The sequence below is a fragment of the Scyliorhinus torazame genome, chromosome 1, assembly GCF_047496885.1.
Source record: "Scyliorhinus torazame isolate Kashiwa2021f chromosome 1, sScyTor2.1, whole genome shotgun sequence".
Taxonomy (NCBI): Eukaryota; Metazoa; Chordata; class Chondrichthyes; order Carcharhiniformes; family Scyliorhinidae; genus Scyliorhinus; species Scyliorhinus torazame.
In genome coordinates this window covers 99,503,337-99,529,672 of record NC_092707.1, presented here as the reverse complement: position 1 = coordinate 99,529,672, position 26,336 = coordinate 99,503,337, and the positions used below count along the sequence as shown (strand labels likewise).

Genomic DNA, 26,336 nt, shown 5'->3' with positions numbered 1-26,336 from the left:
TTGATTCCCAGATTGGGTCAGTCACTGGCTGTGCGGAGTCTGTGTAGGTTTCCTCCCACAATCCAAAGATGCGAAGTTAGGTGGATTGGTCTCGCTAAATTGCCCCATAGTGTCCAAACATTAGGTGGGGTTACGGGTTAGGGTGGAGGGGTGGGCTTAGCTAGGGTGGTCTTTCAGGGGCAGGTGTAGTCTCGATGGGCTGAAGGGCCTCCTTCTGCACTGTAAATTCTATGATTCTATGATATTTGTGATGATCTTATGTTGATAAAGGCACCATGAGGACTACCAGGCAGCTGGGACCTTGGTGAAATACAACATAATAATAATATTTTGTCACAAGTAGGCTTACATTAAGACTGCAATGAAGTTACTGTGAAAAGCCGCTAGTTGCCACACTCCGGCGGCTGTTCGGGTACACGGAGGGAGAATTCAGAATGTCCAAATTCCCTAACATCACGTCTTTCGGGACTTGTGGGAGGAAACCGGAGGAATCATGCATACAGTGACCCAAGCTGGGAATCGAACCTGGGACCTGGGGCTGTGAAGCAATGGTGTTAACCACTGTGCTACCGTGCTGCATGCACAATCTATCCTGAATCAAGGAGATGAAAGGAGGGGAAATAAACAAAGGGCAAACCGATAAGGTTTAGAGTGGGTGAAATAAATGTGAAATCAGTTAGAATGGGAAATAAAAAGAAAGGTTGGATTGAGAGAGGAAGTAAAAAGATGGAAAGAATAACATTTTAAAAGTAAAATTTTTAATTAAAAAAAAACCCTAATAATTCACAACCTGAAGGAATGAGACTACATGCTTTTAATTGTTCACTTTCCAGGCAAGAGTGATCCCATTGTTCAGAGTACTTATTGTCCCGAGTACTTACATTGTCAATTACAAGACTTAACTGTGCCAAATTTAATGGGCTATTAATGTGCAAATGCAGCAACTTCATGAAACTCGGGACAGGAGGTTGAGAGAGAGAGATGCTGTTTTCACAAACTAATGACAAAAGGGGTTCCAATTAGGCAGTTACTGGTTCACGATTCATGGGGCATCTCTTCTTCACCACAGGTTGGTGGCACACTGATCATTCGGGCACCGTTTTTCCACAAAATCCGGTCCATTAGTTGATCACTATTTATTTCCTTCCAAATTACAAGAGGAACAAAGCAAACTATCTGTGGGACTCTTTAGTCTTGATACTAGCTTTCCGACGAAGACTCTCATGGGGTGTAGCTCTTCCTCTGGTGTAACCAATGTTACACATTAGCTGGCACAATATGTCTAAGGCAAGGTGGACAATGTAAATCTCCTGCGTTCTTACAAAAAGGGGCAATTGGCTCTTTAGTCTAGCGTGTCAGCAAAGATCTGACAAAACGGGCTCAACAAAGCAATACAACATGAAAGACAGGCAGCTGCTTAACATTAACATGGGTCCCCTTTGTTGGGTAACTCCACTGCCCAAGTTACTAGTTGCCAATAAACTGTGCTCCACTGAAAAGAGAAGAGGCAGTCTCACCCGTATGATTCTGTCCGACCGATGCCTTCTACGGATTCGGTTCAAACCCTCCACAAACCGAATGAAGCCATCCAGCAGCTGCCACTCCTCCTGGTCAGAGCGTAGCTTCTCCCCGTAAACGTCACAGCGGGTCTCTCCCTCCATGATCCGTTTTGTTGCTGTTACACAGGCCGGCAACAACAAGAACCTTGTTCGCCAGAACTTCAGGGATTCGATCAGGCTGTGAAGCATGAATCCAAAACAATGTGAGATCAGGTTCTTCCTCAGTACAACAATTAAAAAAAAAAATTTAAAGTGCCTAAATCTTTTTTTTCTAATTAAGGGACAATTTAGTGCGGTCCATTCACCTACCCTGCACATATCTGGGTTGTGGGGGTGAGACCCACACAGACACAGAGAGAATGTGCAAACTCCACATTGACAGTGACCCAGGACCTGGAATGAACCTGGGTCCTCAGCACCGTGGGACAGCAGTGCTAACCACTATGCCACCATGCAGCCCCTCCTCAGTAAAACGATAACTTACATTTGCACACCTTTAACAGAGCAAAAAATAACCTCGGATGCTTAATTGGCGAGTTATCGGACAAAATTTGACAATTTTACGCACAAGCTGATTTTAGGACAGGTGACCAAAAGCCTAGTCAAAGAGGTAAGTGTTTAAGGAATGTCTCAGAGGAGAAGAGAGAGGCAGAGAGATTTAGGGAGGGAATTCCAGAGCTCAAAGTCAAGACACAACGTATGCTCGCCCAGACTGGAGCAATTAAAATGAGGATGGTCAAGGGGTCAGAATTGGAGGACGCCGGTATTGAGGATACAAAGACAGGGTACAAGGCCATCGAGTTGCAATGGACTCAAATTTTTTGGGGGTGCCAGGGCCAGGAGAATGTTGGCATAATCACATCCGAAGCAAGGTGGAGTCTTTATACAGCAGACACCAAGGACAGAAGCAAAGCTCTCCCATCTTATTGAGATTTCCGCTCCTGGCCTGGTTCCAGTCACCAGCTGACTCCCCAGTCGCACAGGATCTTGAACATAGCTGATAGAACTTGAAACCCTCCCAGAGTAAATCTGCAGTAGGCATGTACAATATGCTCCAGGGCACCTCTATCCAGTTGTATGTCACTGCGAGCCTAAGACTCATGTGAGCTGTATTCTTAGCTCCTGTGTGGTTTGGTGCGGCAGTGGCACAGTGTCAGTGTTGCTCTTATCCCAATGGATTGGAGAAAGAAGTCAGAGCCTTCACGAGAGTTTAGAGATGGGGTGCTGGCAGGACGGCGGAGACACGTACCTGAAATCCTCGGAGCCCGAAGAGCAGATGTACTGATCCAGGTAATTCCATTTGTACTCCTCCAGCCGCTCATGGGAGAACTCCACCCAGCAGGACACAAACTCGATGCTGGAATGTGGCGAGCAGAGGCTGTAACTGTATTGGATCTGAGCAGACTCATAAGGATACCTAACCAAGAGAAAAAGCAGCTGTTAAGAATCAGAACACAGCTGCTGTGTGCAAAGTTTTCACTCTTCCAATTTTCTGCAATCCTTTCCGCCCCCCCAGCCTCCCCATCATGAAGCAGTCCCAAAATGTAAGGGGAGGAGGACAATGTGCTTTTAGAAACTGTGTCAAATATATACGATGAAAGCCATCATTTGTTTTTGACTCCACACTTTCCAAACTCATTTCCGTCCTAGAAATCACACATTTCAAGAACTCAAAAGCATTATTTTTCAGACACAGGATTTCTACTAAAGCATGGGTTGATCTGATTTCCAGTTGCCCCTGTAGCTGTCAGGGTGGCTCAGCAAGCAATACTGCCCCACTCTCCATATCTAGCCAGGACCCACTTCTCACTAACTCCGAGTCCCCACTCAGGATCATGGAATCTGGTCCAAAACAACTGTTGAAATTAGTGCATGTCTATGGGGGAAAGTCTCTGCCCTCTGGGCCACATCTCCTGTCAGCTTCTTCCAAAATTACACCCTGCTGAAAAAAACGATTGCATTTATGCAGCCACATCCCTCATCAAGGGTCCAACAGGACCCCAAAACAACAAATGTTGTGTCGCTGTTAACTGAGGGAAGAACAGTCAGGGCATTAAGGCATCTCCATACTCTACCACAGATAGCATCATCGGATTGTTTAAGCCCAACTGCATTGGAAAAAAGGAGGGGCTTCTGACAAGCTGCACCTCTGACAAGTGCTTCCTCAGTGATACACCCAAGTGTCGGTATGGATTATGTGCTCCAGTGTTGAGTGGGGCTTGAACCAAAACCTTTAAGATGTTGTGGTTTTACTTTTAAATAAATCATAAGGTCACAATAAAATGGAGTTGAAGGCCATTCGGCCCATTGGGCATGGTCCGTCATTTGAGAAGATCTTGGTTGATCTGACTGTGGCCTTAACTCCACTTCCCTGCCTATTCACCTCAAGCCTCGACTCCCTTGCCAATCAAAATTCTGTCTAAACTCAGCCTTGAAAGTATTCAATGACTCAGCCTCCCCTGTTCTCTGTGGAAGAGAATCCCAAAGGTTAACCCTCAGAGAAGAAAATCCTCCTCATCTCCATCTTAAATGTGAGACTCCTTGACCTGGATTTTAACAGAGTTAAAAGGTCTCTGGAATCGTTTTAAAATGGCAGGCGGGGGCGGATTCCAGGATTCTTGCCCCCATTCTTGCCATACCCAATTTTCAGTGTCACAGGATGAGGGTGCGAGGAGCCAGGCTGCATCTTGCATTCCTGACCTGGCCAGCCCATTGTGAGCCAGGCAATCTCCTGGCCCCCTGCAAATTTCATTGAGTTGGGCAGCTTTTTCATGTCTTGTAGTTCCTCCATCAGAGATATCATGATCCAAAGTCTGGATTCGGGAGCCTTTTGAAAAGAACCTTTGAAAATGTTTACCTATTCCGCACCCCGCCATGCAACTCAATGCCCCTTATCACTCCTATTGGCCCCTCATAGCCTCCAAGCCAAGTCACAAGTCATGGCCTTTTTACTGTTATGGGCCAGGGTTTAGAAAACTCCAAAGTACATCATGGAGTTCACCTGACTTACAACTGTTTATTAATTTTGGTTACATAAGAACACAAGAACTAGGAGCAGGAGTAGGCCATCTGGCCCCTCAAGCCTGCTCCGCCATTCAATGAGATCATGGCTGATCTTTTGTGGACTCAGCTCCACTTTCCGGCCCGAATACCATAACCCTTAATCCCTTTATTCTTCAAAAAACTATCTATCTTCATCTTAAAAACATTTAATGAAGGAGCCTCTACTGCTTCACTGGGCAAGGAATTCCATAGATTCACAACCCTTTGGGTGAAGAAGTTCCTCCTGAACTCAGTCCTATACCTACTTCCCCTTATTTTGAGGCTATGCCCCCTAGTTCTGCTTTCACCTGCCAGTGGAAACAACCTGTCCGCATCTATCCTATCTATTCTCTTCATAATTTTATATGTTTCGATAAGATCCCCCCTCATCCTTCTAATTTCTAACGAGTACAGTCCCAGTCTACTCAACCTCTCCTCGTAATCCAACCCCTTCAGCGCTGGGATTAACCTAGTGAATCTCCTCTAGTGCCAGTACGTCCTTTCTCAAGTAAGGAGACCAAAACTGAACACAATACTCCAGGTATGGCCTCACTAACACCTTGTACAATTGCAGCATAACCTCCCTAGTGTTAAACTCCATCCCTCTAGCAATGAAGGACAAAATTCCATTCGCCTTCTTAATCACCTGTTGCACCTGTAAACCAACTTTTTGCAACTCATGCACTAGCACACCCAGGTCTCTCTGCACAGCAGCATGTTTTAATATTTTATCATTTAAATAATAATCCATTTTGCTGTTATTCCTCCCAAAATGGATAACCTCACATTTGTCAACATTGTATTCCATCTGCCAGACCCTAGCCCATTCACTTAGCCCATCCAAATCCCTCTGCAGACTTCCAGTATCCTCTGCACTTTTTGCTTTACCACTCATCTTAGTGTCGTCTGCAAACTTGGACACATTGCCCTTGGTCCCCAACTCCAAATCATCTATGTAAATTGTGAACAATTGTGGGCCCAACACTGATCCCTGAGGGACACCACCAGCTACTGATTGCCAACCAGAGAAACACCCATTAATCCCCACTCTTTGCTTTCTATTAATTAACCAATCCTCTATCCATGCTACTACTTTCCCTTTAATGCCATGCATCTTTATCTTATGTGGTTACGATGAGCACAAGGACCTGCCTTTCAGGTGTCATGCAACAGAGGCCTAAAGCACTTTTAATCAACAACGAAGTTTATTCTCCGAATTTAGTTAACATTTTTATAAACACACACAGTAGGCATTTTTATCAACTACAAACATAAATACCCCACAAAGCTACAGTACTCTATGTATAACCCTTAATAAATTCCCCCTTTAAGCTGTTGCAATTTAGTAACAAGATCATATAAACCAGAAACGCCTTTTCAAAGTTGTGGCACAGCACACGGCACTCAAGACCTGGATTGGATGCTCTTGTGTCCTTTCCAAAACAGCAAGTTTGAATTTTCTTCCAGAAAACAGTTATGTCTTTTCAAGTTATCACGTAATCTGGAAACAGCTTTTAAAATGCAGAGAGACTTCAAGATACTTGTCTGCCTGAATACAGCAACCAAATGTGAAAATGAAAGCAAAAAATTCAGAACCACACAACAGCCCCAAATCAATGCGAAAGTAAAACTCAGAGCCACAGCCCAGCTCCACCCACACAATAACGTCACTGAAGCCATGTGATAAGACAAAACATTTCTTAAAGGGACACTCCCATGACATTACGTCCATTCATCCAGTGTACACGGTGTGCAGAATTAATCCTATAGTAGCAATGGCATGTGTGACTAGGAATCCTATGGCGAGTAACTCACCTCCTGACCCCCAAAGCCTGTCCACCATCTTCAAGGTACACATCAGGAGTGGAATGGAATACTCCCCACTTGCCTGGATTAGTGTAGCTCCAACAACACTCAAGAAGCTCGACACCATCCAGGACAAAGCAGCCCACTTGATTGCTCTTCCTTCCACAAACATTCAAACCCTCCACCACCGACGAATAGTGGCAGCCAAATGTACCATCTTCAAGATGCACTGCAGTAACTCACCAAGGTTCCTCAGGTAACATCTTCCAAACCCACGACCACTATCATCTAGAAGTGAAAAGGCAGCAGATACCTGGGAACCCCATCACCTGGAGGTTCCCCTCCAAGTCACTGACCACCCTGACTTGGAAATATATCGCTGCTCCTTCACTGTCGCTGGGGTAACATCCTGGAACTCCCTCCCTAACAGCATAGTGGGTGTACCTACACCTCAAGAACTGCAGCGGTTCAAGAAGGCAACTCACCACCACCTTCTGAAGGGCAACTAGGGATGGGCAATAAATGCTGGCCTAACCAGCAATGCCCACATCCCGTAAATTAATTTTTTAAAAACCCATTAATAATTATTTGAAGAAAAAAAAAACTGGTGTTCCAACAACTGTAAAAGGGTCAATTAATCAGACCATTAAAGGACCAAAAACACAATGTTTAAGCAATTCACACCTTAACCTTCTGCAAATAAACATTGAGACATTGACAAAAGAGAACTAGGGAAAAACAACTTTTTATAACCTCAAAGATGTCGATCACGCAAAGTCAATGCTTCCCTGCACCTGTGTAAACAAATAAACTCATATAATTCTTTTATAGCAGTTTGGGCTCTCAGAGGATTCAGTGGTTCCATACATAGTGTAGGCAGGGTGAATGAGCATGGAAGGGCTGAGTTAGCATGGAGGTGCCAAGAGATTATGGGAGTCGGTGTAGGGCATGAGCTGGCACAGAGGTGACATGGGTATTGGGTTATAAAGTGAAGGGATGTGAGAGGTGAGGATAGAGGGCCTAAAATGTAACCAATCAACTAGGACAGTGGCCTTCTAACAGCACACATTGCCACCTGGCCACCCTGGATCAGTTTTTGGGAACCATGGCCAAACTCTATCTCACGGTAGCACACGTGGCTAGCACTGTGGCTTCACAGCTCCAGGGTCTCAGGTTCGATTCCAGCTTGGGTCAGTCTGTGCGGAGTCTGCACGTTCTCCCCGTGTCTGCGTGGGTTTCCTCTGGGTGCTCCGGTTTCCTCCCACAGTCCAAAGACGTGCAGGTTAAGTGGATTGGCCATGATAAATTGCCCTTAGTGTCCAAAAAGGTTAGGAAGGGTTATTGGGTTATGGTGATAGGTGGAAGTGAGGGTTTAAGTGGGTCGGTGCAGACCTGATTGGCCGAATGGCCTCCTTCTGCACTGTATGTTCTATGTTCACCCTTGGCTACCTGGAGTGAAACTAAAGGGCTGTTTTATATGGAGACCGGTCTGTTGAATCAGAAAATTTCCCAACACGAGCTACTGCCTTGGTAGCAAAGGACCGCCTGATTATTTTTTTAAACTGTGGCTATTAGTTCTAGATTCCCCCACTTATCATTCTTCTAAAGCAACGAATATAGGCCTAATCTGCTCAACAGTTGCTCATAAGGCAACCCCATCATCCCAGGAATGAATCTTGTGAACCTTCTCTGAACCAACTGCAAGTACATCTCTCCTGCAATTCCTGATACATTTGTAGCAAGACTTTCCAACTTTTATATCCCATTAACCTTGCAATAAAAGAGCAACTTTCCATTTGCCTTCCCAATTACTTCCTGTACCTGCATGTTAACGTGTTGTGATTTGTGGACAGTGAAACCCGGACCACAACAATCTGCAGTCTCTCTCCATTTAAATAATACTCTGCTTTTCTATTATTCCTGCCAAAGTGGACAACTTCACATTTTCCCCACATCATACTTCATCTGTCAAATCTTTGTCCACTCACTTTCCCTATCTAATATGCCTTTGTAAGCTCTCTGCGTCCTCTTTTTACAACTTCCTTTCCTGCCCACCTTTATTTCATCAATCAGCAAATTTGGCGACAAAAGTGCCATTCCTGCAAAATCATTCATATAGATTGTAAACAGTTGGGGCCCCAACACAGATCCCTCTGGTAGTTAACAGTTTGCCAAACTGAAGATGACCAACTAACCCTGGCTTTCTGTTTGCTGTTCATTAGTTTATCCACTGTTCATGCTAATACATCACCAGCCAACACCATGAGCTCTTGTGTGAGGGTGCAGTGCAACCAAAGAGCAAAAAAATACGGGAGGCCACAGAGCTGCATGATAATAGTGTATAGAACATAGAATATACTTCAAAGATAGTTCTTAGGTTGTAAACTGCTTGAGCGTATCCCGAGGTCATGAAAGTTGCTACATAAATGCAATTTATTATGCTCACAATGCAAATATTTTACAGTTTTGACATTTAAGAGCAATGACGCTGTCATGACCTTATTTGACGCTGTCATGACCTTATCTGACGCTGTCATGACCTTATTTGATCTTGGTGAATGCTCAGTCAAGGTTTCTGCTGCAGAGGACTTAATCGAACCATAGAAAAGTTACGGCACAGAAAGAGGCCACTCATCTTTGCCAGTCAAACTGGCTTTAAAGTCAAGGACGTCTGCGACACACAAATGGTACCATCACTGTGCAACCTGGAGTCGGAAAACCCGGGGTACACTCCCATTTTCAAACCTGTGTTCTCCTTTTACTTTGAAGAAAGGCACAAAATAACATCAAAACATCCGTCCCCATCTTGAAAATAAAAAAATTTAGAATACCCAATTCATTTTTTCCAATTAAGGGGCAATTTTGTGTGGCCAATTCACCGAGCCTGCACATCTTTGGGTTGTGGGGGCGAAACCCATGCAAACACGGGGAGAATGTGCAAACTTCACACGGACAGTGACCCAGAGCTGGGATCGAACCTGGGACCTCGGCCTGTGAGGCAGCAGGGCTAATCCACTGCACCACCGTGCTGCCCCCCCCTCCCCCATCTTGAAAAAATGATCCAAACACCAGCCCTATGAATGGTAGAGTTGAACCACTCGCTGGACACTTACTTGGGTAGGTAACGGGTGACGGTTATGATCTTGTCTTTTAAGCAGACCTTATGAAAGGTGCGTCCCATGCTCAGCCAATACGCAGTCTCCTCCTCCTCCAGCTTGTTCCTAGACACCAGACCTATAGACACAGACATCACACCAGTCACTAAGATGCAGGAATAAGGCATTTCATAAGTAAACTTCATCTGCAAGGATCACTCAAATATAGTGCAGTCAGTGTTAACTCATTGCAGAAATTCCAATGTCTTGCTGGCTGAGTTGTGGGATCTATGCAATGGGATCTACTACAGACCCAGATCCCAGAGGCTTATAGTGGCCATACATAATTGAAGAATTGGTTTTCCTATTGGTCTATGCACTGATCTGCAACTCACAGCTTAGCTCTGCACTCGCCCTCCATCTTGTCATGAGGGCAGGGAGATCGGTATATTATACACTTTCCTTTTACCCTCAGATAATGGCCAATAATGGAATAGGAAGAGTTGTCGATCATTTAGCGTCTCATGCCTTTTTCTTTTTTTTTTAAATTTAGAGTACCCAATTCATTTTTGTCCAATTAAGGGGCAATTTAGTGTGGCCAATCCACCGAGCCTGCACATCTTTGGGGGCGAAACCCACACAAACACGGGGAGAATGTGCAAACTCCACACGGACAGTGACCCAGAGCCGGGATCGAACCTGGAACCTCGGCACCGTGAGGTCGCAGTGGTAACGCCATCGTGCTGCCCTTCTCATGCCTGTTTCACCGTTCACTGAGATCATGGCTGATCTCTGACCTAATTCACATACTCACCTTTCCCAAATCCCTTTCGGTCATCCCTGCCCAACATATTTCAGGTTGGATTGGTTTTCGGTCCCTAATGGCTGCAAACATCCACAATTTGGCTTTGATTTGGAGCCACAGGGGATGCCGGTGTTGGGACCAAGAATGCTGCACGCAAGCAGCAAGGGCGAGTGACTGAGTTTAGGTTATAAGATGCAGTGTTAGACCACACCTGGGAGGGGCTTGATGCTCACCCTATGCGGCCGAAATAGAACAAAGATCCTACCCACCATCATCAACTGAAGTCAGGTGAGGCGGCAAAACCAATTACCTTAGCAATGGCTAGACAGGGCTACCCATGATTGGTCAATGTCAAGTAGCTTGGTCACCCCCAGAAAGTGCCACTGGGTCGTCCGCACCGTCGCACACAGGGTAGCTCCTGCTTGAAGGCGTACAAAAGAGCTCTTTTTACCCCAAATCGTGTGTAACCTCGACAGAAAAGTGTAACCAAAGGTCGGAGGAGAAGTTCCCCCTGAGAGTGGTATGTGTGCTGGTTATCAAACCCAGCAGAAGGTGAAGGACTTGGCCAAGGAGTTGGAAGGGACCTGTGGCGCAGCAGCTAGTGGAAATATGGCGGAGGGGGAAGGGTCAGTATAAGTAGCAAAGCTCCAGATGGAACAGTTGATAGCCTTCATCAAGGAAGCGTTCCACCATCAAAGGAAGGCGATGCAGGAGGATCGTTCGAAGTCACTCGAAGGGGCTGTGGCACCCCTGAGGGGCTCAATGGAGAGGATGGACAAATGCTTGGAGGCACAGGGGTCTCAGATCCGAGAGATTGAGAAGATGATGTTGGACCACAGAGATCGGGTGGTGGCACTGGAGGCGGAGGTGAGGTTCCTAGGAGACCTTTGCAAGACGTTGAGAGCAAAGGTGGAGGAGCAGGTGTAGCCATGTAAAATGGCTGCGTTCCGATTAATCTGGCCAAAACCCAGTTTAAAACGGCTAACCCGAAAGACTGCTGGGAAAAGCAGCCAAGAAGACACAAGCAGGCAGCTGCAGACAGTTTTGCATATTCGGCTCTGGGAAGGTAGCCCAGATCGATACACAGGGCTATCAACAACCCATCAACCCAGGTATTCACAGTTGCATTCAGGACTGTTTGCAACCAATCTATTCAGACATCCACAGTTAAATTGGCTATCCCCGAGAACAATTGCAACATATTAGCAATTGAATACCGGGCCAGACCTGTCGGCGCCTGCAGTGGCCGAAACAAAGACAGGTGAGCGACCACCCCCCCGATCGAGGAATCGCCTCACCATTGGACACATCGACCCTAGAGATTGGGGACAGAATCCAATCACTTGGGACTCAGGGTCAAGGGCCGCCCCGGGAGGCGGGAAGCCCCTGGGCCCTATAAAAGTGAAGGTCCAAGTTCAGATCTCTCTCTCTCTCATCTTCGCCTGCTCGAGACCTTCGCGAGACCAGCCACCGGTAATAGTAAGTTTGAATCAGCGATCGCTATCCGGTAGAGACACCTAGCCACCGACCTATAGCAGCCTTTTGAATCCCGCGGGCCAGATTTGATTGGACAAGCCATTCGTTTCCCTGACCTGGTGGGCTCTTCCTAAGTTAAGTATTGGCCAGTAGTGATAGGTTTATTATATAAATAGTAGTATTAGGGTATTAATATTGCTTGTTGTATATAATAAATGACTGTTGTTTTAATCCTTACTAAGCGGTGTGCTGTATTATTAATCATAACCTGAACTTGAACCACGTGGCGGTATCATAAAGATACCTGGCGACTCATGAGCAAAGGTGACGTAAACAGAGCAAATAGACTAAGGCTAAAAAGAGCAACACAGGAAAATAGGTTGAGAAGGCAGAATCTGCGGATATTTGCCCTGCCTGAAGAAGTAGAAGGTACGAGTGCCACAAGGTAAGTTTTGAGGATGCTGGCGGGGCTGGTGGCGGAGAGGGTGCTGGACAAGGCCCCGGAGGTGAACAGAGTGCACAGGTCTCTGAGGCAGAAGCCTAGAGCAGGGGAGCCGCCACGGGCGGTGATCGTGAGGCTCAACAAGTTCGTGGAGAAGGAGAAGATTCTGCAATGGGCCAGGGAGAAGCGCAACTGCGAATGGGAGGGAACAAGGTCCGAATATACCAGACACTGGAGCTGACCTGGCAAAACAGTGTGCGGGGTTCAACAAAGCCAAGGCGGTGCTGTATCGACAGCGGATCAGGTTTGGGGAGATCAACCCGGCGAAACTATGGGTGACTTGCAAAGGCCAGGAATACTATTTTGAGACCCCAGAAGCGGCCTATGACTTTATCAAGGAGCATAAACTGGCGGAGAACTGAACAATTTTGGGTGACCGAGGTGGTGGCACTTTGAAGTAATTGAGAATACGGGTAGGGTGGGGATTGGAGGGAGGGTAAGGTTTTTTTTAATCTTTTCCTCCGATGTGGAGGGTTTTTCTTATTTTTTCTATTGGGTCGACAAAGAATAATTGGGGTGAAAAGTTTGTACGGGGACAGCTGTCTCCACCCCCCTCCTGCTGCCTGTGGCTGTGTTTTTTCTTTTTGTTTGTCCTTGGGGGAGGTTGGAGAGGAGTCTTTGTTTGGGTGGGGTAGGGTGCAGTCCGCATGGAGCCTTCTTCACAGAACAAAGCGGTGAGGGTGGGGGTCAGTATGAGGGGCCTTTGGGCAGGAGTTGCCATGCTGGGTGGTAATGCTGGTGAACGGAAGTGAGGTGAGGGAAAAGGCAGAGAGAGGTGGCCGTGAGGAGGGTGGGGTAATACGACACGGCTAGGTTGGAGAAGAAACATGTTTGGGGCGGGGTAGCACGTTGGAGCAGTGGTTAGCACTGCTACCTCACGGCGCTGAGGTCCCAGCTTCGATCCCGGCTCTGGGTCACTGTCCATGTGGACTTTGCACATTCTCCCCGTGTTTGTGTGTGTTTCAACCCCCCCAACCCAAAGGTGTACAGGGTAGGTGGATTGGACACGTTAAATTGCCCCTTAAGTGGAAAAACTGAATTGGGTAAAAAAAACATTGTCGGGGCAGAGAAAGGGGCAGGGCTACCACGGATGCGCCAGATGCAGGGTGAAATTAACGTGGGTAGAGCCGAAAGGTGAAGATGGCGGATGGTAGCGGGGAATGGAGGCATAAGTCCCCGGTAAGGCTGATACAATGGATCGTGCGAAGGCTCAATGGACCGGTGAAAAGATCTTGGATCTTTGCGCACCTAACGAGTTTAAAAGCGGAGGTGGTCTTTCTGCAGGAGACGCACCTCTGCATGAAGGACCAGATTAGGCTGAGGAAGGGATGGGTGGGTCAGGTTTTCCACTCAGGGTTTGATTCAAAGTCGTGGGGATGGTGGCAATTTTGATGGGTAAGAAAACGGGACTTGTGAGCGCGAAGGAAGTCAGGGACCCCGGTGGAAGATCTGTAATGGTGAGTGGGGTATTAGAAGGGACTCCGGTGGTACTGGTGTACTGGTGGCACTGAATTGGGACGATGTAGGTTTTATGAGGGGGTTGCCGGCAGCGATCCCAGGCTTGGTCACACACCAGTTGATTATGGGATGAGATTTTAATTGTGGCCTAGAGCCGAGGGTAGATAGGTCGAGCCCCGGGTCAATGGATAGAATATGAATGGAAAAGGAGCTGGGTGGGTTTATGAAAAAGATGGGTGGACCCATGGCGCTTCAAGAACCCAGGGGGAAGGGAGTATTCCTTTATCTCACATGTGTATAAGGTGTATTCAGGAATCGACTTTTTTTGTGGTGAGCCAGGAGGTTTTGGTTGGGGTGGAGGGGGCAGAATACTCGGCGATAGTAATCTCAGACCATATGCCACACTGGCTGGAGATTCAGCTTAGATCGGGAAGGGAGCAGAGGCCGGGATGGAGGTTCGATTCGGGGTTGTTGGCAGATAGAGGGTTTTGTGACAAAGTGCGGGCTGTGATTAAAGGTGATGTAGACTCAACCAAAAAGGGGAAGTGCGGTGGCCACATTTTGGGAAGCACTAAAAGCGATGGTCCAAGGGGAGATTATCTCGTTCAAGGCACATGCAGATAGGGAAAGGAGTGAGGAATATGAACGGCTAATAAACGAGATAGTGGAGGTAGACAGGGAGTATCGATGGCGCCCACCATGGAGGGACTGGCGAGGAGGAACAAATTACAGGGGCAAATTGATTGGTTGACGGCGGGGAGGGTAGTAGGACAGCTGCGTAGGGCAAGAGGGATGCAGTACGAATACGGGGAGAAAGCGAGTTGAATATTTGCGCATCAGCTACCGAGGCAGGCCGCGTCCAGGGAAATCTTGAAGATACGGACTAGGGCAGGAGATGTGGTGTCGGAGCCAGGGAAGATAAACAAGGTGTTTAGGAATTAATACGAGGAGCTGTAAAAGGCGGACATGGGGGTGAAGAGGGTTCATGGGACGTTTCTTAGGCAAACTGGGGTATCCACAGTTGGAGGAAGAAAAGAGGCAGGCGCTAGAGGAGCCCCTGGGGATGTGGGAGCTATTGGACGGTATAAGGGGTATGAAGTTGGGGAAGGCCCAGGGGCTCGATGGTTACCCAGTGGAATTTTGGAAGGAGTCCGCGACAGTCTTGGGGGCATCTCTTGGGGGCATTTAATGAGGCACTGGAGAAGGGGGAGCTGTCGGAGACGATGATGCAGGTAACAATAACATTGATACCAAAAAGGGGGAAGGACCTGTTGGAATGTGGGTCATATAGGCCCCATATCGCTATTAAATACGGATCTGAAAGGGCTGGCTAAGTTGGTGGCGGGAAGGATGGAAGGTTGTGCCCCGGGGGTGGTCTCAGAGGACCAAACAGGTTTGTTGTGGGCAGCACGGTAGCACAGTGGTTAGCATTGTGGCTTCACAGCGACAGGGTCCCAGGTTTGATTCCCGGCTTGGGTCACTGTCTGTGCGGAGTCTGCACGTTCTCCCAGTGTCTGCGTAGGTTTCCTCCGGGTGCTCCGGTTTCCTCCCAGTACCCTCGAAAGATGTGCTGTTTGGTAATTTGGACATTCTGAATTCTCCCTCTGTGTACCCAAACAGGCGCTGGAGTTTGGCGACTAGGGGCTTGTCACAGTAACTTTATTGCAGTGTTAATGTAAGCCTACTTGTGCCAACAAAGATAATTATTAATATTATTATTAAAGGGCAGACAGCTTTCTAGTAACCTAAGGGGGCAGTTAAAAGTAATCATGACCCCGTCGAGAGCCCAGGTACCGGAGGTAGTGGTGTCCATGAACGCGGAGAAGGCATTTGAATGTGTGGAGTGACGGTACCCAAGTGAGGTCCTGGGAAGGTTCGGTTTGAGCCGAAGTTTGTGGCATGGGTGCGCCTGTTATACGTGGCACCGATGGTGAGTGTGCGGACCAATATCATGGGTTCACGGAACTTTGAACTGCACAGGGAAACAAGGCAGGGGTGCCTGCTGTTGCCGCTGTTATTTGTGCTGGCTATAGAGCCTCCAGCAATGGCTCTTGGGGGGTCGGCAGAGTGGCGCGGGTTTACGAGGGGACGAAGGGAGCATCGGATGTTGCTGTATGCAGACGACCTACTTTTGTATGTTTCGGACCCGTTGGAGAGCATGGAGAGGATCATGGGCCTGTTGGGGAAGTTTGCGCCGTTCTCGGGATAGAAGTTAAATGTAGGGAAATGTGAAGTGCTCCCGATGAACGAATTGTGTCAGTGAGCCAATCTAGGGGGGTTGCCATTCAAGGTGGCCACAGACAGGTGTAGCTACCTGGGGATTCAGGTAATGAGGGAATGGGCGATGCTACATAAATGGAATTTAACAAAACTGGTGGAGGAGGTTAGGCAGGATCTGAAGAGGTGGAACACACTGCCCTTGACTCTGGCAGGAAGGGTCCAAGTGGTGAAGATGAACATTCTGCCGAGGTTCCTGTTCATATTCCAGACACTTGTGAACTTTGTACCGAAGCCTTCTTTCGAAAACTGGTATGATTATCTCGGACTTTGTATGGGCTGGAAAGGTGCCAAGGATAAGAGGGCCCTGTTACAGAGACAGAGGCAGAAGGGAGGGTTGGCTTACCGAACCTGCTACATTACTACTAGGCGGTGAACGTGCAGAAGGTGGGGTGGTGGTGGGAAGGAGAAGGGGCAGAATGGGTTAGGATGGAGGAAGAATGATGGCGGCATTGTCAATGGCGCCAAGGAAATACTTGGAGAGCCCGGTGGTGCAGTCCATGGTGAAGGTCTGGAACCAGCTGAGGAGGTATTTTAGGATGGGGGGATGTCGGTGTTAACGCCATTGTGCGAAAACCATGGTTTTGAGCCGGGGGAGAGAGAGATAAATGCCATGTACAGGAAGTGGAGAGAAGTGGGGCTGGTTGAGGTGAGGGATTTGTACCTGGAAGAAAGGTTAGCCAGTATAGAGGAACTGAAGGAGAGGGTAGAGCTCCCGAGAGGATGTGAGTTTAGGTACCTGCAGGTAAGGGCCTTCATGCGAAAGGTTTGGAAAGAGTTCCCCAGGTTGCTGAGATCCACCCTGCTGGAGTGACTGCTGCGTCCGGATGTGGAAGGGAAGGGCAGGATTGGAGACATATACGGGTGATTGGGTGAGCAGGGAGGTGAGCGGGTGATGAAGATTAAGGAGACGTGGGAGGGGGAGTGAGAGGGGACATAAACTGGGGAGTATGGAATGAGACACTACGAAGGGTAAATGTGAGCTCCTCGTGCTCAAGGATGAGCCTGATACATTTCAAGGTGGTACACAGGGTACATATGACTTGGGTGAGGATGAGTGGGTTCTTCCAGGGGGTGGCAGACGAGTGTGAGAAGTGTGGGCAAGGACCGGCGAATCATGCTCATATGTTCTGGGGTTGCGAAAAGTTGGAGAGATTTTGGGCGGGAGTGTTCCGACGCTAACAAAGATAGTGGGGAGGAGGTGGAGCTGGACCCTTTGGTGGCGATATTTGGGATACTGGAGAAGTTGGAGCTGATAGGGGGGAGGAGGGCCGATGTTGTGGCTTCACCCCTCCGATTGCCTGGCAAAGAATTCTATTGGAGTGGCGGTCAACAACACCACCCCGGAGGGGGGCAGCTTGGCTGGGGGATTTGTATGACTTTCTTTGGCTGGAAAAGATCAAGTACGAATTAAGGGGTTCAGCGGAGGGCTTCAAGGCAAGGTGGGGGGTGTTTGCAGCTGTGTTTGAGGAGCTGTTCGTTGCTGCGTGAAAAAGGGGAAAATTTGCACCAATGTTTCTCTCTCACTCACTCTCTCGCATTCTCTCCAAGCAGTTTTTCCAAGAAATCTCTATTCCAAGGAAAGCAAGTATCCTTGTGTTTGCTAACTTTATTTATATGTGGCTTTTGACTGGTGATGGGGTTTGCTTGATTAGAGGTAGAAAAGGTATCAGTTAGATGTTACAAATCCTTTGATTTTTACGAATTGTTCAACTGTTAACTGGAATCTATGTTCTGTGATGTTAATGTGTTTAATGCTGTGTTAAGAATAAAGTGTGTTTTACTATAAAAGATACCAATTGGTTAGTGGAATCACTCCTGGAGCGAGGTATCCTTTCCTCACAGTTTTAGAAATGAAAATAAATGTTTGGGGTTCTTGTCTGAAAGCCTAACAAATGTTGGGGTCTGGTCCGGGATTTTAACATAGCGGCTCTGATTAGAGGCGGTTGCTGGTGATGGTACCAGCAACATCAACAAATTGCAAAATGTTTTCCTCCTCCAACCTTATCCTTTTTTGTTCCGAACTCCTCCTTTCCCTATGAAGATCGGGGCAAGGTTGCAAGTCACCTCCTGTACCCTCTGTCCAACAGACATCCTTTATGTGTATGCAGAGGCATTGAAGGCTTTAGTGGAGGGCATCATAGCTCAGCCCAATGCTGCACTCCCACAGGGGCACTTGCAGTGGCCGTATGGTAGAGATCCCAGAAAGTGAAAGTTCCACCACTGCCTGCCCTCCTCCAAAGGGGCGCAGTGAGGATCTCCAGTGCCAAGAGGAAATATGTCAAACAATTAACTAACTGGTGTGATTAGAAGCCGTCCTGTACACCTCAATGACTCAAAACTGAACCATTACATTCTAGACCTCAATTACTACACAAAATTTCAGCTCCGCAACCAACCTGTGCGACTCCTTACCCCGGGTGTAGAGGGGACTGCTGCTGAGGGGGGCAGAGGCTGCAGCGTTGGACAGCTTGTTCTTGGTCAGGACAATGATCTGATAGCCCTGCATGAGGCGCTGGCAGATGAATTCCTCAAACACCTGCTGGGCTGTCATTACAGGCCCGTCCTCATCTCTCCTGCGAATGAGCAGAATAAAGATGTCAGAGGTGCTTCAATACGGAGCTCAGCTTTCGACCAACAATAATAATTAATCCAACCCATTCACAACCCTGCGAAAGAGCCAATTGTTTTGCGGTGCAGCCTGTGTGTCACCCTGGAGTGCATGTCCCAAATGATAACCCATGTGTAAATCTGCCTAGTCTTTGGAATTAATATTTAAGTCATCAGTTCATCCTAAGTTTATTTGTTTATTCTAAACACTAACCATATTGTCAATTTTCATAAAATTACAGTGAACGAGTTTGCTTTCATTTATATTTTACCAACATACCTGATTATTTTCACTTCATACTTTTACCATATTTTGTTTCATTTGACAGGCGCCAGCGCAGCACATCCCAAACCGCCCCCCCCCCCCCACAGCGCAGCACCCACCCCCCCCCGCCCCAAACTCCCTCCCAGCGCAGCATGGTCCACTACTGTCCTCCCAGCGCAGCACGCTCCACACCCCCCCCAGCACGGCCCAAACTACCCCCCCAGCGTGGCATGGTGTACTCCCCTCCTCCCAGCGCAGCACGCTCCCCCCCCCCCCAAAGCACGGCCCAAACTCCGCCCCCCCCAGCGCGGCATGGTGTACTCCCCTCCTCCCAGCGCAACATGACCCACTCCCCCTCCCTCCAGCGCAGCACAGCCCCCGCCCCCCCCCCCCCCCCAACCAGAGTGGCTCACTCCCGCCTCCCCCTGCCAGAGCAGCCCACTAACCCCCCAACCAGAGCGGCCCACCCAACTTCCGCAAGCCAGAGCGGCCCACTCCCCCCAGCCAGCCAGAGTGCCGCCCCCAGAGTGGCCACAGCCCACTCCCCAATCTGAAGGGTTTCATCCCAAAGATGGAGGTGAGAGTGTTCGGTAGGAAATCCACCACATATTGACTGACTTGAGTCATGCTGACCTATGGGTCTCTGTGAAGCAAAGCCCAGGAGTGTTCCTGGCTGAGTTCAGGAGTAATGAAACAATCTGCATCAGCCCTGCTACAATCGGAGGAGACAGACTTGCAGTATAGCACATTTCACATTCTCTGGCTGAGCATCTTGTGTGGAAGTCGGCACCTCTAACAATACAGCACTCCCTCAGCACTGCATGGAGTGTCAGCCTGGACTTCTTGGAGCTTGTTCCTGAACTAGGATCTTTTGACCCAGATGTGAGAGTCCTACCACTCAACCACAGTGAACCTGGCTCAGCGACTAAGAGAGGCATCACAGGAGTGACTGACCCACCATTTTGCCACAGTTGCTTCACAGCTCCAGGGTCCCAGGTTCGATTCCCGGCTGGGTCACTGACTGTGCGGAGTCTGCACGTTCTCCCCGTGTGTGCGTGGGTTTCCTCCGGGTTCTCCGGTTTCCTCCCACAGTCCAAAGATGTGCGGGTTAGGTGGATTGGCCATGCTAAATTGCCCATAGTGTCCAAAATTGCCCGTAGGGTGGGGTTACTGGGTTATGGGGATTAGGTGGGGTTACTGGGTTATGGGGATAGGGTGGAGGTTTGGACCTTCGGTAGGGTGCTCTTTCCAAGAGCCGGTGCAGACTCGATGGGCCGAATGGCCTCCTTCTGCACTGTAAATTCTATGTCTATGTCTAAGGATTGCAGCTGTTCAAGAAGGCAGTTTACCACCGCCACCTCACGAGCAATTAGAGATGGGCAATAAATACAGGCCCAGCCAGCGGTGCCCACACCCCTTGAATAATAGAACAATTTCATGGTGAATTAATGAAGAACTCCCAATACTTTATAGATAATTGGAAAATGTCTGGATTCGAAGTGTCAGTGAAGATTCGGCAATAAATGCATCTTCAGCGATTCACAATCCAAGCTGAAAAGGGTTAGAGTAAATGTTATGAATGCTGCGAATATTTTTGTACTGATTCAATCACAGGAGGAACACAACCTTCCAGTATAAAGTTCCAGGGTGCAATCAGCAACCAGGCCTCTGGATTATGACAGTGGCAAGGGAAAACGGAGTCTCCCACAGGGGTGTTTGATTTCCACACACTGCCAGACTTGGCAACTCTTCTGGCAAGATCACTGACACGCAAGTGTTTAAAGGTCAGGGGTAAGCCAGTCTGAATTTGCCCCCCCAACCCCAGCATTAGCTGGGCCATGCTGTTATTTTAAGCCCAACACACCCTTGCGTCGCAGTGCATCATTTGCTGAAGTCAAAGTTCTAGTGAATCCCATCACAACGTAAAATGTGGCCAACTTAAGAGGGGGACATGGAACAGATTGGGCAGCCGAGACAGAAGGGAAAGGGCAGGAGAGAAACTTAACCAATAAGGCTTGTTGATTCTGGGGAATTCTGAGACACAGAGTTTAAACGGGCACAGCTGATGAAGCAAAACGTAGACTTGGAATCATGAGAGATTTCAGCATTCAAAGGCAGATTTATGACAGGTTGACTTTACGAATGGCCGGACCTGCTCTTGCCAGAATAAACATCATTTCAAAAGTCACAAGCAAACCTGGTGAATTATCAGCCCTCTCTCAATTTGCATCCTTTTACATTGTCGCCCATTATGCTGTGAAACATCCAAGCTGAACATTGTTAAAGATGCACAGGTGAAAATAAACTTGGGCAATTCCAGGGCAAGCTCAGGATTCAGAAATTCTGCTTCGAATCACTGCTACATTTGCAGGGCGGGTTAAATGATTGTCCAACACTGCCACCTGCTGGAAGTACCCGAGAGTCTCATTGGTCAATCGGAGTGTTAGGAATATGGGGCGGGATTCTCCACTCCCACGCCGAAGTGGCCGCGCCGTCGTGAACGCCGTCGTGACAGCCCCGGTCCCGACCGATTCAGGCCCTGACAATGGGCCAGTATCGGGGCCACATCATCTACACGCGCCAGGCCTTGTCGCCCGCGTAAAAGCGGCGCCGCATAGATGACGCGGCCGGCGCCGCATAACGGACGTCATCCGCGCATGCGTGGTTGCCGTCCTCTCTAAGTCCGTCCCACAAGAAGATGGGGGACGGATCTTGCGGCGCCGCGGAAGGAAGGAGGTCCTCCTTCAGAGAGGATGGCCCGACGATCGGTGGGCACCGATCGCGGGCCACCCCACATTCCAGGTGAAGCCCGGTGCAGGATCCCCCCTCGCCCCCCCCAAAGGCCGCCCCCCCAGCGTTCACGCACCGCCCACAACTGCAGCGACCAGGTGTGGACGGCGCCGGAGGGAACCCGCCGTTTTGGCCTGGCCGCTCGGCCCATCCGGGCCTCAGAATAGCGGGGGTGCCGGAGAATCGCCATTTTCGGTGTCTCCGGCGATTCTCCAGCCTGCGAAACTCGACCGGGCCGTTCCCGCCGCTTGGGAGAATCGCGGGAGGGTATTGGACCGGCGTCCCCGGAAATTTTGACGGCCCAGGCGATTCTCCCAACCGGCGTGGGAGTGGAGAATCACGCCCATGGAGTTCAGAAACTTTTCAAACACAAAGCCCACTCCCCCACAATTGTGAACAGATGCACATCAGGTCACATCAATTGTCCTTGGTTAACAGCAGCCGCTATGGTTTATTTTAAATATAAATCAGGGGCTGGATTCTCAGGTCCCCCAGCCACATGTTTCTCCTCATAGAATCCCTACAGTGCAGGAGGCCATTCGGCCCATCGAGTCTGCACCGACTCTCCAAAAGAGCACCCTACCTAGGCCATCTTTTGGACTTTGGGAGGAACCCCACGCAGATACAGGAAGTGTGTGTCCACACAGTCACCCAAGGCCGGAACTGAACCCAGGTCCCTGGAGCTGTGAGGCAGCAAGACTAACCACTGTGCCACCGTGTTGCCCTCCAAAGGGGAATGTCAGGAGTGGGATTTGAATCCATGCCAGTGGAAAGGAACCAGAAATCACCAGACATAAACAAGCAAGGAAACACTCCTTGAATCTGGTGCCTTTGGCGACTCAGCCATCCTGACAAGCGGTGCACCATTCGCTGGATTCTCTAATCCCGCTGCCTGTTGAAGGGATTTTGCATTAAAACCACCCCACGGAGCCAGGAAACTCACAGGCGCAAGTGCGCTGCCAGCGGGAACTGAGAATCACAACGGCCAGAGAATTCTGATCTAGATATTGTCCACTGGAATGAGGAGCTGGAATTGAAAAGCAGGCTGGGATATGATATAAAGGCAGTTGGTTTGACTGGATCTGTTTTGTCTGTCCCACCCTCAATAGAAGGCGCACATTGCACACAATCTCATGCTTGGTCTCGGCCCACCTTCGTGTCCTGTCAATTTAAACAAAACGGGCGAGGAGGATTTAACATACCTGTCAATGTCAGTTTCTGGCAGGAGGTCATAGCAGCCCTCTGTGTAGTCATTCTGGAGGCTTTGCCGGTCGGGAAAGTAGTCTGTGGTGAGTGGTAAACAGGCAGGTGTGGTGAGAGACTTCCAGTCAACACCCACTGTGCAACAGAAACTGGGCACTACAGGAGGAGCAGACAGCATCAGAACTTCAGCGCGTCAGAAAATCATACGGACACCGAATTCCAGAAATAGGGAAGAGGGGAAAAGAGAAAGGGAGGAAGGGGGGTGGGGGTGAAAGTTAAAGCCATTGATTGAACACAAAGGGAAGTAGGAAGAGTGAGAAGAGAGAAAAAAAAATTATTAGCTGTTAAAAAAAATTAAAGATTCTTGCTATCCAAATTCAACATGCATATATATCACTGTGCATAATTTGACAGCAACATCAAAACACAAAAAGATGTTACTTTAGTAATTGTTAAGCATATAAATTAATTGCAAAGTGTGCAAACAATAGAAGAGATTATTTGGTTGCCAATCACATTTCTTCATCCATTGTTAATAAGTAGCAGGATTGGGGATCATTAAGGTAACTAAGGTTTCACTGTGTACGACACATCTAACACACATTTTGTACAGGAGATGGGTCACAATCACATACCATGCCAATGAGATTCAGAGCAGGGAAAACAGGCACAAAAAAAAAGCAGCAATCAAAGTGGAAAATCAAGTAACTCCAGCATCAAATCCTGCAACTTTCAACACCAATGGGCGTAAATACGTTTTTTCTCCTACTGCTACACCAGGGATCAGACAGAAACCTTTCCAAGCTCGTTCAATGTAAGGGTACGTGCGAGGGATTGTAGCTGCGGTAGTCAAGAGGTATCAGATATACAAATGTTAAAGTGCAAATCGAAATAGCCACAGAGACAAGGCACCACGTCCTGTGTTGCACAGGATTACACCCGCTATTTGGCTGTGGCGATAACAGGTATTGCTCAGATCAGATCAAACCTGTTGCACTACAATTACGACTTTGTTAGTACATCAGATGGTTGTTACTTTTAACTTTAATTAGTTAGATTAGATGCAGTTAGTAATGTACACTTGTTAATCCTTTGGATTCTTTCCTCTCTTTTCGACAAGGTGTTGTCACAGGGGCTGGAGCTTCCCTCCAGTACCTCACCCAGATGCCTGCTCCTAGCCAGCAAGTCTGGACAGCCAGAGGGAGCAAGGCTGGTCCTGCCCTGACCTGACAGATACACATGCAAACTGCTTAGCAGCAGTCGCTAATTTAGAGCCCCAGTCATTTTTTTCCCCCTTCACTAACCCTAAAATATAAAACTATTTGTAGGCTGCCCCCGCCCCTGCCTAGCTGCTGCCTTGATTGTGTAGCCTGATGGGGATTCGTAAAGACACCAGCAAAGCCAGTTGGTTAAAAAAGCTAACTCTGTATTAGCATAAGCAACATAAACAGGAGGGGTCTGCAGTGAAGAACAGGATGTGCAGTCAGGGAGTGAGCACAGGAACTGATTGGACAATGGCTGTCACTATGCCTCGGACAGACAGTGTTTGTACACAGACCCGTGTGTGTGTTGCGCTCCTGAGAAGAAATACAATCCCTGAGTCACAACTCTTTGAACATTCGTGACCAGAAAAGATTGATTGATTCATGCTGTCTTGTGAGGATTGGAAACGTGGGTGGGATCTGTACAAAAAGGAGAGACAGAGAGACTTTTGAAGCGATAAGCTGCAGGAATAACCACTGTAAGAAGCTGTGCCTTGGGTCTGGAGCCCAGAGAGGACATTAGGATCCACCAAGAGGGCGTCTGATCACCTCGCCTCTTAACGGGTGGTATTTACGCCCAAGCCGTGAGTTCTGATACTTTGTAGTAAAGAGCTTTGAAATTGTGTGTAACAGCTTTCGGCAATGGAGTTTTGATACAGTGTATGATAGAACCTCTCTTGTGGTGGTGATAAGCATTGGAATTTTAAGATTATGTTCAATAAAGAAGTGATTTGATTCAAAGTTAAAGGTGTGTCTATCTGGAGCGAACGTCCCGGTCCACAGTTGGAACACAAACTGAGAGCGAGACATGGGTTACACCAGTTTACTTGGCAGACCATTGAGAGAACGGTGCATCTTTACACATAACACTAAAACATCAGTATAACATCAATTAGCAGAAACATGCACATATTTTAGTGATATTAATTTTTTTTAAATTAGATTAAATAAGCAAAATTCAACTGACCAGACATTTTATCTTGCAGGCAATGAACAAATGTTAAACTAATTTATTTGGAAACTGTCCATGCAGCAGATCAACTTTTGCTTCATTTCTTCCTTCTTTCTCCATTCTTCCCATGGATAAGGTATTGTTGAGCCAAATATCCCAGTTTTCCAGCAAGAATGGGAATTCTGGCCTCCATCCCAAGCTAAGCAACTATGTGCCCAACTCTAACATCAGTACCTTAGACCTGGGATGAGCTCAACTAACTCAGTGTCGACTCATAATGAAATGGGACCACTGCTGTGTGTGGCTTTGTGCTATAGGGGCTGGGGCTGTTTAGCACAGGGCTAAGTCGCTGGCTTTGAAAGCAGACCAAGGCAGGCCAGCAGCCCGTAACAGGCGCCGGAATGTGGCGACCAGGGGCTTTTCACAGTAACTTCATTTGAAGCCTACTTGTGACAATAAGCGATTTTCATTCATTCATTTTCATATAGCAGCTGGTGCCTTTTTCATCAGGGGGTTGGCTCGAATCATTGGATCAGTGTGAACAGGGCTGCACTGCAATTCAAAGCTGAGGCCAGGTGGCATTATTCCAGTCCTGTAACCAGTTGCCATCCAGAGTAGCTCTGGACTATGGAGGGCGGCACAGTGGTTAGCACTGCTGCCTCACAGCTCCAGGGTCCCGGGTTCAATTCCAGCCTTGGGTGACTGTGTGGAGTTTGAACTTTCTCCCCAATCCTCCCACGTCCAAAGATGTGCAGGTTAGGTGGATTGACCATGCTAAATTGCCCCTTAGTGTAAAAAAAAGGTTAGGTGGGGGTTACTGGGATAGGGTAGAGGCGTGTGCTTAAGTAGGGTGGTCTTTCCAAGGGCCCATGCAGACTCGATGGGCCGAATGGCCTCCTTCTGCACTGCAGATTCTATGGCTGCTTTTGGGTATCTATAACTAGAATTACACGTAAAAGAATCCCAACTGCAAAAATTAAGTCTCAAAGCTAATTGGCAAGCAGAAAGCATGTCTGGAACAGAAGGGCTCTGTCAGGAGGGCGAGCTGCAGGTTAAAATAAACTAGGCAACATAAAGCAATGGTATCAAAATCAGAGTCAAAAAGGGGACATACCAACTTCCAATTGATGGGAGGTTGCAAGCTTTTGTTTATAGCACGTTATAATACATAGCATCCTAATAATGCGTGAATTGCGATAATTTCATCAGAAGCCGTTCCGAGAAGGTCCGCTCA

The 26,336-nt window shown here is 48.1% G+C and overlaps 1 protein-coding gene across 7 annotated transcripts in view; it reads right to left on the bottom strand.

The window, feature by feature from the left end:
• Nucleotides 1–26,336, bottom strand: part of depdc5 (DEP domain containing 5, GATOR1 subcomplex subunit) — a 265,638-nt gene that overhangs the window by 115,409 nt on the left and 123,893 nt on the right. For 5 of the 7 annotated variants that reach the window (XR_011940662.1, XM_072498598.1, XM_072498564.1 and 2 more), the window contains exons 25-29: nucleotides 22,888–23,071; nucleotides 18,436–18,596; nucleotides 9,521–9,641; nucleotides 2,809–2,976; nucleotides 1,518–1,737 (exon numbers count right to left, since the gene is read on the bottom strand). Coding sequence is in view for 6 of the 7 variants with exons in the window: in XM_072498598.1 (XP_072354699.1) it covers nucleotides 1,518–1,737; nucleotides 2,809–2,976; nucleotides 9,521–9,641; nucleotides 18,436–18,596; nucleotides 22,888–23,071 (854 nt within the window). In the remaining variant the exon portion in view is untranslated. The remainder of the gene's footprint in view (nucleotides 1–1,517; nucleotides 1,738–2,808; nucleotides 2,977–9,520; nucleotides 9,642–18,435; nucleotides 18,597–22,887; nucleotides 23,072–26,336) is intronic. The other 2 variants (XM_072498572.1, XM_072498590.1) reach the window with 2 other exon arrangements.